General features: G+C 39.0%; 1 protein-coding gene across 21 annotated transcripts in view; it reads left to right on the forward strand.

Annotated features, from left to right (window-relative positions):
- The window catches only part of MPHOSPH9 (M-phase phosphoprotein 9), a 71,642-nt gene that overhangs the window by 27,100 nt on the left and 30,366 nt on the right, over positions 1-14,176 (forward strand). For 17 of the 21 annotated variants that reach the window (XM_049101564.1, XM_049101547.1, XM_049101552.1 and 14 more), the window contains 5 exons: positions 1,691-1,816; positions 1,974-2,431; positions 2,781-2,936; positions 7,190-7,277; positions 9,419-9,634. In XM_049101564.1, the coding sequence (XP_048957521.1) occupies positions 1,691-1,816; positions 1,974-2,431; positions 2,781-2,936; positions 7,190-7,277; positions 9,419-9,634 (1,044 nt within the window). The remainder of the gene's footprint in view (positions 1-1,690; positions 1,817-1,973; positions 2,432-2,780; positions 2,937-7,189; positions 7,278-9,418; positions 9,635-14,176) is intronic. The other 4 variants (XM_049101551.1, XM_049101553.1, XM_049101560.1 and 1 more) reach the window with 1 other exon arrangement.

Below are 14,176 nucleotides of genomic sequence, written 5' to 3' on the forward strand. Positions count from 1 at the left end.
GGGAGAGATATAAGCAGACTCCCTGCTGAGTGGAGACCTGCCTCCACCCTTACAAGGTGAGGCTCCATCCCAGGATCCTGAGATCCTGAGATCACGACCTGAGCTGAGGTCAGACACTTAACTGACCAAGCCACTCAGGTGCCCATGCACACACAAAAAGTTTAATTATTTTATTCACAAGCTAGTTAGAGAGTTTTTTAAAAAAAATATTAATTCATGGTATTCTGCAGCCTGTGTAGGGTCTAGAAAGGGAACACAAAGTTAAAGCTACATGTGGTTGTATTCTTGTAATGGTTTCGGTGGATCTCTTGCTGAATCTATAATCTCATTAAGAGAATGTCCACAGTTTAAATTTGAGGCTCAGGGTTAAATGGTCTACCATCATGCCCTACAATAGATCTCACCTTGAAGTAATTTAAGGCTGAAGTTTTAATGTTTGAAGCTTAAACCTCTTTGCAACATTTCCATTGTGGCAGAGCCCTAATTTCAAACTGTAGAAATATGTCTTCTTATTTTGAGTTTTTTTTTTTTTTTTTTTTTTAAGATTTTATTTATTCATGAGAGACAGAGAGGTAGAGACACAGGCAGAGGGAGAAGTAGGCCTCTCATAGGGAGCCTGATGTGGGACTCAATCCCATGACCCCAGGATCATGTCCTGAGGCAAAGGTAGATGCTCAACCTTTGAGCCACCCAGGTACCCCATTTTATGAGTTTTTAAAAGGGGCTTATTTCCATTGGTTAAATTCTTAACACTTTTTAATACTTTTTTTTTTTGCCAACTTTTTTTTTTTTTAAGATTTTATTTATTTATGCATGAGAGACAGAGAGAGAGAGACAGAGGCAGAGACACAGGCAGAGGGAGAAGCAGGCTCTACTCCATGCAGGGAGCCTGACATGGGACTTGATACCGGGTCTCCAGGATCCTAGCCTGGGCTGAAGGCGGCGCTAAACCGCTGAGCCACCAGGGCTGCCCTTGTCTGCCAACTCTTAAAAAAATAGGAAGAGGTACCTAGGTGGCTCAGTCAGTTAAGCATCTGACTTTTGATTTTGGCTCCTGTCATGATTTCAGAGTCCTGGGATGAAGCCCTGTGTTGGCAGGGGTGAGGAGGTGGAGGGGGTCCTCACTAAGCTAGGAGTCTGCTTGAGGATTCTGTCTGTGTCTCTCTCTGCCCTTCCCCATGCTTGTGTGTGTGTGCTCTCTCATTTCTCCTGCCTCTAAAGGAAATAAATCTTAAAAAAAAAAAAAAAAAAAAAAGGTAAATAACTACGTAAATCTCTCTATATACCTGTCCCCTTGAGTCACATGTTATTAATTTAGCCAGAGGTCTTCCCTCCTGCTTTGGTCATTCATGATGAAGTCTTTCCTTACCTCAAAACTTGATTTTTATCTTGAGTAGGGGGAACTACCAAAGTTTTTTATTCTTTGGAAGTATTCTTAGGCTACTGAATAACTTAGGTTCAGATTATCACTTTAGTATTTATTGTTAGAGGATATTAATTTTTTTTCATTCTGCAGAAGACTTGTAATTAACAGGTAAGGACTTCTAAGTATGTTTTATAACGGACAAGTTTAGAGTCTCAGTTCATTTAAAATCTTTCAGAAATCTTTCTGTGGTGCTGATCTTGATATCAGTAAACTTTTTTCATCATTGATAATACCATTTAAATAATTTTGTTTCATATCTTTAAGTCAAATACTAGTAATGAGATGAAGCTGCCATCACTGAAGGATATTTATCATAAAAAACAAAGGGAAAACAAGCAGTTACCTGAGCGGAATCTCACTTCTGCTTCCAACCCAAATCATCCACCAGAGGTAAATTGTCCACACTCTGTGGAGTGAAAATGAAAGATGCTTCGTGACTCTGAACTTTTATCCTAAGCTTTATTTTCCCTAGGAGATCTAAAGCCTACTCAAAAACAAACCCTGAGTACTGAGGGCAAAAGCTTACTATTGTCTGTCTTATTTCTAGGTACTAACTCTAGACCCAACGTTACACATGAAGCCAAATCAGATTTCAGGGATTCAGCCACAAGGCTTTTTGAATGCCCTCGATGACAGAATATCCTTTTCACCAGACTCTGTTCTTGAACCTAGTATGTCTAGTCACTCTGATGTAGACTCATTTTCACAAGCAAGTAATATCGCTTCTCAGTTATCTGGATTCCCAAAATATCCTTCAAATACAAAAGCTTTACCAGTGGACTCTTGGAAGAATCATGGATTCCAAAATGAAAGTAGGACCAGTTCCACGTTTCCTTCAGTTTATACCATTACTAGTAATGATATCTCGGTCAACACTGTGGATGAAGAAAACACTGTCATGGCAACCTCAGCTTCAGTCAGCCAGTCCCAGCTTCCAGGGACAGTCAGCAGTGTCCCAGAGTGCATCTCATTGACTTCCCTGGAAGATCCTGTGATACTGTCGAAGTATGTATTTCAGTGCATGGCTTGTAATGTTAATAGATTTCGTATGACATCTGCTTGAATGATGAAAATGACTTTTATTGACCTTCCCTAATGTATAAAATCTTAAAAAAAAAAAAATTTAGCAGCATTTTTAAGGTAGAACATCTAAAAATCCATGTCTTTTTTTTTTTTTTTTTTTTTTTTTTTTTGCTTAATTGGTCATCAATGTGCTTATTGTGTTTTCTGTGGGTGTACACAGGAATAAAGGCTGTACTTTTGCTATGAGAAAGATTGTGTTACTGGTTTCTCTTGTGGGATAGAGAGTGAGGAAATGCTTGCCTGAAATTTTTTTTTTTGCCTTCAACAACAGAATTAGGCAGAACCTAAAGGAAAAGCATGCTCGACATATAGCGGATCTTCGAGCTTACTATGAATCAGAAATAAATAGTTTGAAACAGAAACTGGAGGCAAAGGAAATTTCAGCAGCTGAAGATTGGAAGAAAACCAATCAAATTCTTGTAGACAGGTAAAATTTATAATTCAACTATGAAGTTGGTGTTTCTCCAACTTGGCTATATCATTTTTTCCAAAGTGTACTATAGTGTGATAAAAGACTTTGAAAATATGCTTCAATTTAAAAATTTTAACAGATATTTTTGCCTAAGTAATTATTTTTATAGATTTAAACCAGTCTCTTAGAGCACACCGATATCTGATGTGAGGGCATTTGTTTCTTACGGACAAAATACTGAAATAGTTGAGCAGATTTTGTATATGTAATGGAATATTGTTTATGGATGGATTAGTACTATGTACAGATTTCCTGAGAAATCTCTAACTAATGTCCTTGAGTAATTCTTGACCTTTTTTTATTTATTTTTTTATTTATTTATTTATTTATTTTTTTTAAATTTTTATTTATTTATGATAGTTACACAGAGAGAGAGAGAGAGAGGCGCAGAGACACAGGCAGAGGGAGAAGCAGGCTCCATGCACCGGGAGCCCGACGTGGGATTCGATCCCGGGTCTCCAGGATCGCGCCCTGGGCCAAAGGCAGGCGCCAAACCGCTGCGCCACCCAGGGATCCCTTGACCTTTTTTTAAACTCAGATTGCACATAACTTAATCCAGACAGTCATGAACCTGTGGAAGTAGTTACCCTGTTCAAAAAAGAAACCAACATGGAGACACAGAGGACAGTTATGTTAAGGATAGCTGTATACCTGTTTTAGAGAGAGAATCATTAACAAAATTTGATGCTCTGACTGGTATTAATAACAGCATGCCTGCAACATATTTTACATTTAAATAACACTTAAACAGATTGAAAACTGTTTAGGTCGAAATAGCAAAGAATTTTTCTCAAAGGCAAAGAAGACAAAGCCCCTTGAAAAAAAGATTAGGAGGGAACTGAAATCTTTTGGTCCAGTTAATAGTTTAACTTGTAAAATTCTAGGAAAACTAGCCTTTATACTAGTTTGTGGTTGGTGTGGTAGTTAGCCTATAGTCTTATTGCTGAGAGTTACTGCAGCTCCCATTGTGCTGCTGGGAGTGGCGCTGCAGGTAGGGGTGGGGCTGGGGCTGGGGGTGCAGTGGTAGAAAGCAGTAGTTTGAAAAAAGCCAGAAAAAAAAGCCCGAGTTAAGTGTTCTAGGATAAAAGGAAAAGAGTAGATGGGAGGCTAAGGGAAGTTGGTTCTTGTTTTTTTGTCATTGTTTGTTTTTAAGAAGACAAAGATGACTATAGGTACTACCTGTGAAAAACGGAAGTATGAAAGAAGCCCATCAGTAGACCGCGTTAGGTTAAAAATAGGCTTCCAGAGAAGGTGCCTAGTGAATGATAGCTGTGTAAAGCACCTTTTTTGTCTAGAAGCTGCTAGAGCCACAGAGTGATGAGGCAGTGTAGGGGTGTTGGACTGGAAGTCAGGGTTTGGAGAAGTGGCCATGTTAGAATGGTGACAGCAGGGAGAGCATAGAAGTAAGTGTATGGAGAGCATGCAAATGCAGAGCAGTAGTTGCGGTCATCTGGAACTGGAGAAATGAGTCATCTAAGACAAAAACCAATTTTAAGTTGTCAGCATATGCATCCGATTTTTTCAAACTTAAAATTGCAAGTGGGAGAATCCCCCTGGTACTGTAAATGGGGCCATGGACACAACATCATGGGCAAGCTGTGATACCAGATTGTTACGTCACACAGTCTCATACTACAATCAGTGTGGTAGTTAAAGTAGAAAAATATAGTTAATATACATAACTACACTTGACTCTTTCTTTGGTGCTCTTTCTTTCAAAAACAGTTATATCAGGGATGCCTGGGTGGCTCAGCGGTTGAGCATCTGTCTGCCTTTGGCTCAGGGTGTAATCCTGGAGTCCCGGGATCGGTCCCGCATCAGGCTCCCTATAAGGAGCCCGCTTCTCCCTCTGCCTGTGTCTCTGCCTCTCTCTCTGTGTCTCTCATGAATAAATAAATAAATCTTAAAAAAAAAAAGTTATATTAGTATTTGATTTCTGCATGGCATTAATGCACAGTGGTCCAGAGTGAACTCTGGAGCTACTCTGCCAGGTTTCAAATCCCCATGTGATTGCTTACAACCCTGGAGGAATTCAGCTTCTCTGTTTTCTCCTCTGTAAAATGGTAATAATAGTCTTAACTCATAGGATTGTGAGGATTGTGAAGTGCATAACACATGGCATATAATCAGTACCAAGTAAATGTTAGCTTTTATTCACAATTCATTAACACTGAGTCAGAATGATAACTAAATTCTCTTGTGTATTTTGTGATTTTGAGGCTCTGTGATGATGAACTTTACGAAGAAGGTCTTTAATTATAAGAATAACACATTCATGCTAGTTTGGAAAAGTACACAAGGATCTAATATGAAAAGTTTCTCTACCCAGCCTCTGTTTACATTCCAGACTTTATTTTTATATCTTAGAAAACATAATGCACAGATGTGTATATAGGTTTTTTTCATAACAAAGATCAAGACTGTTTATGCAGTCTTCTGTATTTTTAAATTTAAGTTTATTTTTTTTAAGATTTTATTTAATGGGGCAGGGGTGGAGAGCACAAGCAGAGGGAGTGGGAGGGAGAGGGAGAAGCAGGCTCCCCTCAGAGCAAGGATCCTAATGTGGGGCTTCATCCCAGGACCCCGGGATCATGACCTGAACTGAAGGTAGATGCTTAACCCACTGAGCCACCCAGACACCCCTAAATTTAATTTTTAAAAAAGATTTTATTCATTTATTCATGAGAGACACACAAACACAGAGAGAGGCAGAGACATAGGCAGAAAGAGAAGCAGGCTCCCCACAGGGAACCCAATGCAGAACTCAATCCCAGGACCTTGGATCATGCCCCGAGCCAAAGGTAGACATTCAACCACTGAGCCACCGAGGTGTCCCTCTAAATTTAATTTTTAATGTAAAATATAAAGAACAAAATATACCATGTTAACCATTTTTTTTAAAGATTTTATTCATTTTTTAGGGAGAGAGCATGAGAATTCCAAGCAAACTCTGCAATGAGTGTGGAGCCTCACATGGGGCTCGATCCAACAACCCTGAGATCATGACCTGAGCCAGATCCAAGAGTCAGACACTTAATTGGCTCTACTCCCCATGTTAACCATTTTTAAGTGATCAGTTCAGTTCTCTGGCATTAAGTACATTCATGCTGTTGTACAACCATTGCCGCCATCCATCTCCAGAACTTATTAAAAAAATTTATTTACTTATTTGAGAGAGAAATAGAGAAAGGGGGAGGGACAGAGGGAGAGAGAGTTTTAAGCATGGAGCCCAGTGTGGAGCTCAATCCCACAAGCCTGACACCACAACCTGAGCCAAAAGGAAGAGTTGGGTGCCTCCCAGCCTCTGTCTCCCACCATCCTACTTTCTGTTTATGAATTTGATGCCTCATATGAACTTGTGGTAGACCTCATATAAGTGGAATCATACATGTCCTTTTGTGCCTTGCCTATTTCACTTAGCATATTGCTCTCAAGGTTCATCCATGTTGTAGCAGGTGTTAGAATTTCATCCTTTTTTTTTTTTTTTTAAAAGAGGGAGCAGGAGAGAGAATCTCAAGCAGGTTCCATGCACCCAGCATGGAGCCCGATAAGGGGCTTCATCTCTCCAACCTGAGATCATGACCTGAACCTAAATAAAAAATCTGATGCTTAACCAATTGAGCCACCCAGGTGCCCCAGAATTTCATCTTTTTTAGGAGTGAATACTACTCCATTGGATTGATAGACCACAATTTGTTTATCCATTTATCCTTCTGGACACTTGGGTTGCTTCCATCTGTTGGCTAGTGTGCATGTTGCTGCTATGAACATGGGTGTACAAATGTCTGTTCATATTTTGCTTTTGTCACTTAGGGATCTTTTCATATTGTTTTTTTCTGAAAAATAGTATCATCGGGATCCCTGGGTGGCGCAGCGGTTTGGCGCCTGCCTTTGGCCCAGGGCGCGATCCTGAAGACCTGGGATTGAATCCCACGTCGGGCTCCCGGCATGGAGCCTGCTTCTCCCTCTGCCTGTGTCTCTGCCCCTCTCTCTCTCTCTCTGTGTGACTATCATAAATAAATAAAAATTTAAATAAAAAAAAATAGTATCAAGTTTATTGGGATGTATTTATTAAAATGACATCCTGAGTGTTCACTAACATTGGAGAATTTGTTTTATGCTACATATTGAAGAATCAGATTTATAGAATTCTTTGAAGGGAAAGGATTTTATCTTCTAATTTTTTCATTTCAATTTTTGGTTTTTAGATGTGGCCAATTAGATAGTGCTCTGAGTGAAGCTACTAGTCGTGTGAGAACACTTGAAAATAAGAATAACTTACTGGAAATAGAAGTTGTAAGTATTCCTGTTGTTTAGTGGTTTAATGTTAAAAATTGAAGCCTTTTTGTTAACTGAACTTTAGAGACAAGTTAATAGTTTTATAAAAACATTGGGTATGTGAGTCTTTTTTTGTTTCTGTTTTTTGTTTTTTTTTTTAGGTTGTCTCATTGTTAAGTAAGTTTTTATTTTGAGTATAAACTGGCGGGGATCCCTGGATGGCTCAGCGGTTTGGCGCCTGCCTTCAGCCCAGGGCATGACCCTGGAGACCTGGGATCAGGTCCCACATCAGGCTCCCTGCGGGGAGCCTGCTTCTCCCTCTGCCTGTGTCTCTGCCTCTCTCTCTGTGTGTCTCTCATGAATAAATAAATAAAATCTTAAAAAAAAATAAATATAAACTGGCTTCATATGATTTGATAAACTTTTACACTTTAAAATTCATATTTTTTTATTTGATATAGTGATATAGTTTACATATTATAAAACTCACTCTTTGGAAGTATATGATTCTGTGGTTTTTAATATATTTGCATACTTGTACAACCATCACTACAGTCAGTTTTAGATATTTTCTCACTCAAAAAGAAGCCCTAAACCCTTTAACCATCAGCCTTTCCCTCCTAATTCTTAAAACTCCCTCTCCCCAACTCCTAGCAACTACTACCCTACTTTCTGTTCTTTGGATTTGCCTATTCTGGACATTGGTGTAAATGGAATCATATAAATGACTTTTGGTGTGTCTGGCTTCCTTCACTTAGCATGACTTTTTCTTTTTGTTTTTTTTTAAAGATTTTATTTATTCATTCATGAGAGACACAGAGAGAGGCAGAGACATAGGCAGAGGGAGAAGCAGGCTCCATGCAGGGAGCCTGATACGGAACTCGATCCCAGAACTCCAAGATCATGCCCTGAGCCAAAGGCAGACGCTCAACCACTGAGCCACTCAGGCATTCCTAGCATATTTTTTTTCAAATTTTGTACATGTTGTGGCATGAATCGATATTTCATTATTTTTATGGCTGTATAATACTCCGTTTTATGCATAGACCAAATTTAATTTTTAAGATTTTATTTGAGAAAGAGCACAAGCAGGGGGAATGGGAGAGGGAGAAACAGATTCCTTGATGAGCAGGGAGCCTGATGAAGCCTTGATCCCAGGATCCCGAAATCATGTTCTGAGCTGAAGGCAGACAAGACACATAACTGACTAAGCCATTCCGGTACCCTGGGTATACCATATTTATCATTCATCAGGGATGATAGAAGTTTGGGTTTTCATTTTTTGGGCATTATGAATGATAATGCTATGAATATTTGTATACAGATTTTATGCATACTTCTGTTTTTCATTTTCTTGGATGTATAACTGGAATGCTTAAACTTAAAAAAAATCTTTTTTTATGTATTATCAAGTTTTATTCTTCTACATATAACCTTATAAGTAACGTTTTGATGGAAGATGCCAGTTAACATTCTGTGCACTCTTGGTCTCTCTTTGATGTAATTTTAGTTGTCTATGTCCCCCAAACCAAAAGCTTCTCGAAGTCAGGGTCTTGTTTGTAGTGCCTGGCACCTAGTGGATATTCAAGAAATGATTATTGAATGAATGCTAACATATCAGATGTGTTTTGAATTTTGTCTTTTATTTTCCTAGCGAGAGAACAGGGTAAGAAATGCTTTATTCTTCCCTAAATATTAATGTGGGGCAACAGATTCCAGCTGTGTTTTGAGAGGCAGAGGGAGGAGAAGCAGGCTTTGTGCAGGAGCCCAGTGCGGGACTTGATCTCGGGAACTCCGGGATCATGTCCTGGGCCAAAGGCAGACCCTCAATCGCTGAGCCACCCAGCCGTCCCTAATTATTTACTTTATAAAGATTTTATTTTTAAGTAAGCCAATGTGGGGCTCAAACTTAAAACCCCAAGATGAAGAGTCACATACCTACCGCCTGAGCCAGCCAAGCATCCCTGAAGCTGTTATTTTAGTAGAGTAATCCTTTTTAGTCTTCATGCCAAGACTTAACAAAATATTGAATTTGTTGATTCCCTTTTGTAGGTTTTATTTGATTACTTTTGCAGTTTAATATCTACAATTTGTTAACTGCTACTAAAACATCTGTTTTATTATTAAAACAATTTATTATCTTTGTTTTTATTTTGTAGAGTGATTTCAAAGAACGCTTCAATGCAGCCAGCAGTGCTTCCAAAATTTTGCAGGAACGGATTGAGGAAATGAGAACAAGTAATAAAGAAAAAGACAATACCATCATTCGACTAAAATCTCGACTGCAGGATTTAGAAGAAGCATTTGAGAATGCTTACAAACTCTCAGATGATAAAGAAGCGAGACTAAAACAAGAAAACAAAATGTTTCAAGATGTAAGTGACAAATAATGGAAACTTAATGACAGCGTAGGCTAAAAGTAATTTTAGGTGTTATGCTCTTACAGGCAATTAGGACTTTTTACAACTTTATTTTTGTTTTATGTAACTTTGCTGTAGCTACAAATATATATTGTCTTGATTGAGTCAGTTGAGTCTTACCTTGAAGCAGGAAGTCAGCTTTCAGAGCTGTGGTGTCACTCCCACACCTTTCTGCCTCTAGCAGGTCAACTTTTGAGGTATCTTAAATCAACATCTGTATGGCTGGATGGGTAAAATGAACCAGATTTAGAATAGGTTTGATTGAACTTTTAAAATTTTGCTGTCACTTAAAATTTGGATTTTATGTAACATTGAGACTGCATTGGGATTTGAGTTGTATTTTTTCCCCCTCAGGTTTTCTTTTTTTTTAAATAATTAGGAGATGTTTATTTATTTATTTTTTATTTTTAAATATTTTATTTATTCATTCATAGACACAGAGAGAGAGGCAGAGACACAGACAGAGGGAGAAGCAGGCTCCATGCAGGGAGCCTGATGTGGGACTCGATCCCGGGTCTCCAGGATCACACCCCAGGCTGCAGGTGGTGCCAAAGCACTGCGCCACCGGGGCTGCCCTCCTCAGGTTTTTCTTAATATCCTTTGTCATGGTACATAAAAAAAAATCTGAAAGTATTTCAGCTGTTGGATTTTTTTCCTGATAGCTTTAATTTATTGTTGCTTTGACTTTTGTTGTTATTGCTTTGATTTTTTTACATTTATTTACATGAAGATAATACATATAAATGGTTTAAATAGTCAAATCTTAAATGAAGAATGACAGTCTTAGGATGCCTGGGTGGCTGAGCAGTTGAGTATCTGCCTTCAGCCCAGGGCGTGATCCTGGAGTCCCGGGATCGAGTCCCACATCATTGGGCTCTCTGCAAGGAGCCTGCTTCTCTTTCTGCCTATGTCTCTGCCTCTCTCTCTCTCTGTCTCTCATGAATAAATAAATCTTTGAAAAACAAAACAAAATAGCAGTCTTCTCCCCCCTACCTTGGTGTCTCCTACTTTAGAAGCCCTTACTGTCAGCTCTTGTAGCAGTTTTTTCTAGCATTTTTCTTCATGTTTCTGTGTAATAAACTTATATTGCTGTTTCTTTTTTTCTCCATTGATTTGAGATATCATATATTGACTTCTTCTGTGCAAGGAAGTTCACAGTTTAGCTTTCTTACACCATTTGCTCCCAAAACAAACACTTCTGTCTCTCCTTTCAATGTGATTAATATATTAATTCTGAGAAGCTGTTCTTTTACATTTTAACAACTCTGAGAAATTGGTATATAACTTTACACCATAGTGTCATATTTTAATTGGCAGCATCTTTTTTTCTCTTTTAGTAGTAATAGTAAATAAAGTAGTGGCATGATTTCTAGTCAGTAATGTCTTAGATTTGAAATGAGATGGATTATCATTTACAGTTAAATCAGATTTCAGTATTATTGTCTGTAAATATCGTTCAGAGCTAAGCTGCAGTGTACAGTGATTACATTTCCTTTTTCTAACAGCTTTTATTTTTCTTGGAATTAATAATTGCCTTTTTTATAAAACCTGCCTAGTATCCTATGTTTAACACTTATTCCTACCTCCAAATACTTTTGTTTCATTATGAGGTCTGATACACAGATGTCTAAGACTTGACTTCACCATCATCCTGGGAATGATCTTGTTTCCTGTATTGGATCTCTGTCTCTTTTTTTATTTTTATTTTTATTTATTTAAGAGAGAGCAGGGGGAAGAGCAAAAGGAGAGGGACAGGCAGATTCTGCACTAAGCACAGAACCAGATGAGGAGCTTGATCCGAATACCCCAAGATCATGACCTTGGTCGAAATTAAGAGTCAGACTCTCAGGAATCCCTGGGTGGCTCAGCGGTTTAGCACCTGCCTTTGGCCCAGGGCGTGATCCTGGAGTCCCGAGATTGAGTCCCACGTCTGGCTCCCTGCATGGAGCCTGCTTCTCCCTCTGCCTGTGTCTCTGCCTTTCTCTCTCTCTCTCTATCATGAACAAATAAATAAATCTTAAAAAAAAAAAAAAAAGAGTCAGACTCTCAACCAATCAGATTGAGCCACCTAGGCATCCCATGGATCTCTTGTTTTGTGTGCATCTTGTGTCTTCTTTCTTGATTTAATTCTTTGTTTTGCTAGAGTATATCTCCTGAAAAAAAGAATACGTGGGAGATGAATTCTGAAGCCTTCCATATCTGAAAACATTTATAGTTCGCCGTCACACTTTAAAATAATATATTAGGGGCAGCCCAGGTGGCTCAGTGGTTTAGCGCTGCCTTCAGCCAGGCCTGATCCTGGAGACCCAGGATCGAGTCCCACGTCAGGCTCCCTACATGGAGCCTGCTTCTCCCTCTGCCTGTATCTCTGCCTCTCTCTCTCTGTGTCTCTCATAAATAAATAAATAAAATCTATTTAAAAAAATAAAAAATATATTAGATTTTTTAGAACAGTTTCAGATTTACAGGAAAATTGAGAACATAGTGCAGTGTTCCCACATACCTGCACAATTCCTTTGTCAACATCTTGTATTAGTATGGTATGTTTGCTACAATTAATAAACCAATATCGATACATTATTATTAAGTAAATTCTATAGCTTTTTAAGATTTCCTTTGCTTTTACCTAATTTTTTCTGTTCTAGGATCCCATATTACATTTAGGTATCCTGTCTCTTTAGGCTTCTTTTGGCTATGACAGGTTCTCAAATTTTCCTTGTTTTTGATGACCCGGACAGTTTTGAGGAGGATGGTTAGGGATTTTGTTGGATGTCCTTGGGATTTATCTGATGTTTTTCTCATGCTTAGACTGTAGTTATGGGTATTAGGAGGAAAACCACAGAAGTGAAGTACCATTTTCAGCAAATCATCAATAAGCCTGATGTTTGTTTTTTTTTTTTTTTTTTTTCCTGTCAGGAGAGAATGGATATAAACACTGTTCAGTATGTCATATTTGATTGGAACTTCATATGGTTTGGTTACTCTGTTCTTGTATATTAACAGTATACTTTTTGTGTGTGAGTACACGATGAGATCCTGATTTTTAAGACTTTTTGTATGTTTTACTTTGACATAATATCAGAATTATAGAAAGTTGCAATAATTGTATAAAAACTTTCCATATCAGGGCACCTGGGTGGCTCAGTGGTTGAGCCTCTGCCTTTGGCTCAGGTCGTGATCCCAGCGTCCTGGGATTGAGTCCTCCCTCAGGCTCCCTTTGAGGAGCCTGCTTCTCCCTCTGCCTATGTCTCTGCCTCTCTCTCTATGTCTCTCAGGAATAAATAAAATATTTTTTTTAAAAAGTAATACAGGGCAGCCCTGGTGGCTCAGCGGTTTAGCGCCGCCTTCGGCCCAGGATGTGATCCTGGAGACCTGGGATCGAGTCCCATGTCGGGCTCCCGGCATGGAGCCTGTTTCTCCCTCTGCTTGTGTCTCTGCTTCTCTCTCTCTCTCTCTCTCTCTCTGATGAATAAATAAATAAAATCTTAAAAAAAAAGTAATACGAACTTTCCATATACCTTTCATCCTGAGTCTAATTCTTTTTTTTTTTAAGATTTTATTTCACACACACACACACACTCTTGTTGGGGGGCCAGTGGGCAGAGGGAGAAGGACAAGCAGATGCCCAGCTAAGCAGGGAGCCACTTGGGGCTCGATCCTAGGACCCTGAGGTCATGACCTGAGCCGAAGTCAGATGCTTAACTGACTGAGCCACCCAGATAGGTGCCTCTCAATTCTAAGTCTTAACATTTAACAATATGTGCTTTATCATTCTTTCAGTGGTTCCATGTGGCTGTGGCTGTCCCTTCGGTCGGTGCAGATATAGAGAACACTTCCGGCATTGCAGAAAGTTCTGTTGGACAGCACTGTTGTAGAGCATTCTTCAGTTTGGGTCTGTGTTTTGCAGAGTCAGATTCAGATTCTTGGAATGCACAGAAATACTGTAGAAAGAAGCTGAGGCCTTCTTAGCACCTCTTATCAGGAGGCACATGCCAGCTTTGTGATATTGACTCTGATCTCTTGGCTAAGGTAGTGTCTGCCAAGTTTCTCCACTGTAAAGTTCTGTCTCCCCATTTGGAATTATTAAGTATTAGGGGATATTTCAGGACTTTGTAAATCACCTTCTTCTCATCAACTTTTACCCACTAGCTGTACCATCCACTAAAGAGTCTTTCCTGAAACAAGGGATTACTGTTGTGGTTGCCAAATGGTGGTTCTTCTATTACTCCTTCTACATATTAAGGAAAGGAGGAGTTCTCTGCTCTGTTTATTTATATCAGTGTGGACTCATGAATTCTTATTTTGTTCAGTGAGTTAAAGTTCTTTTTGCTGCCATTATTATTTCGATGCTTGCATTGTCCTAGTTTTGGCCATGCCAGGTGACTCCTGTATCCTTTGGACATGTTCTTGTCATTCTTTAAACATTCTGTAGCAAGGTATTCCAGGCTCATCTTGTACTTTACCAATCCCAGCCCTAAATTAGTCATTTTTTCCAAG

The sequence above is a fragment of the Canis lupus genome, chromosome 26 (assembly GCF_003254725.2).
Source record: "Canis lupus dingo isolate Sandy chromosome 26, ASM325472v2, whole genome shotgun sequence".
NCBI classification, from domain to species: Eukaryota; Metazoa; Chordata; class Mammalia; order Carnivora; family Canidae; genus Canis; species Canis lupus.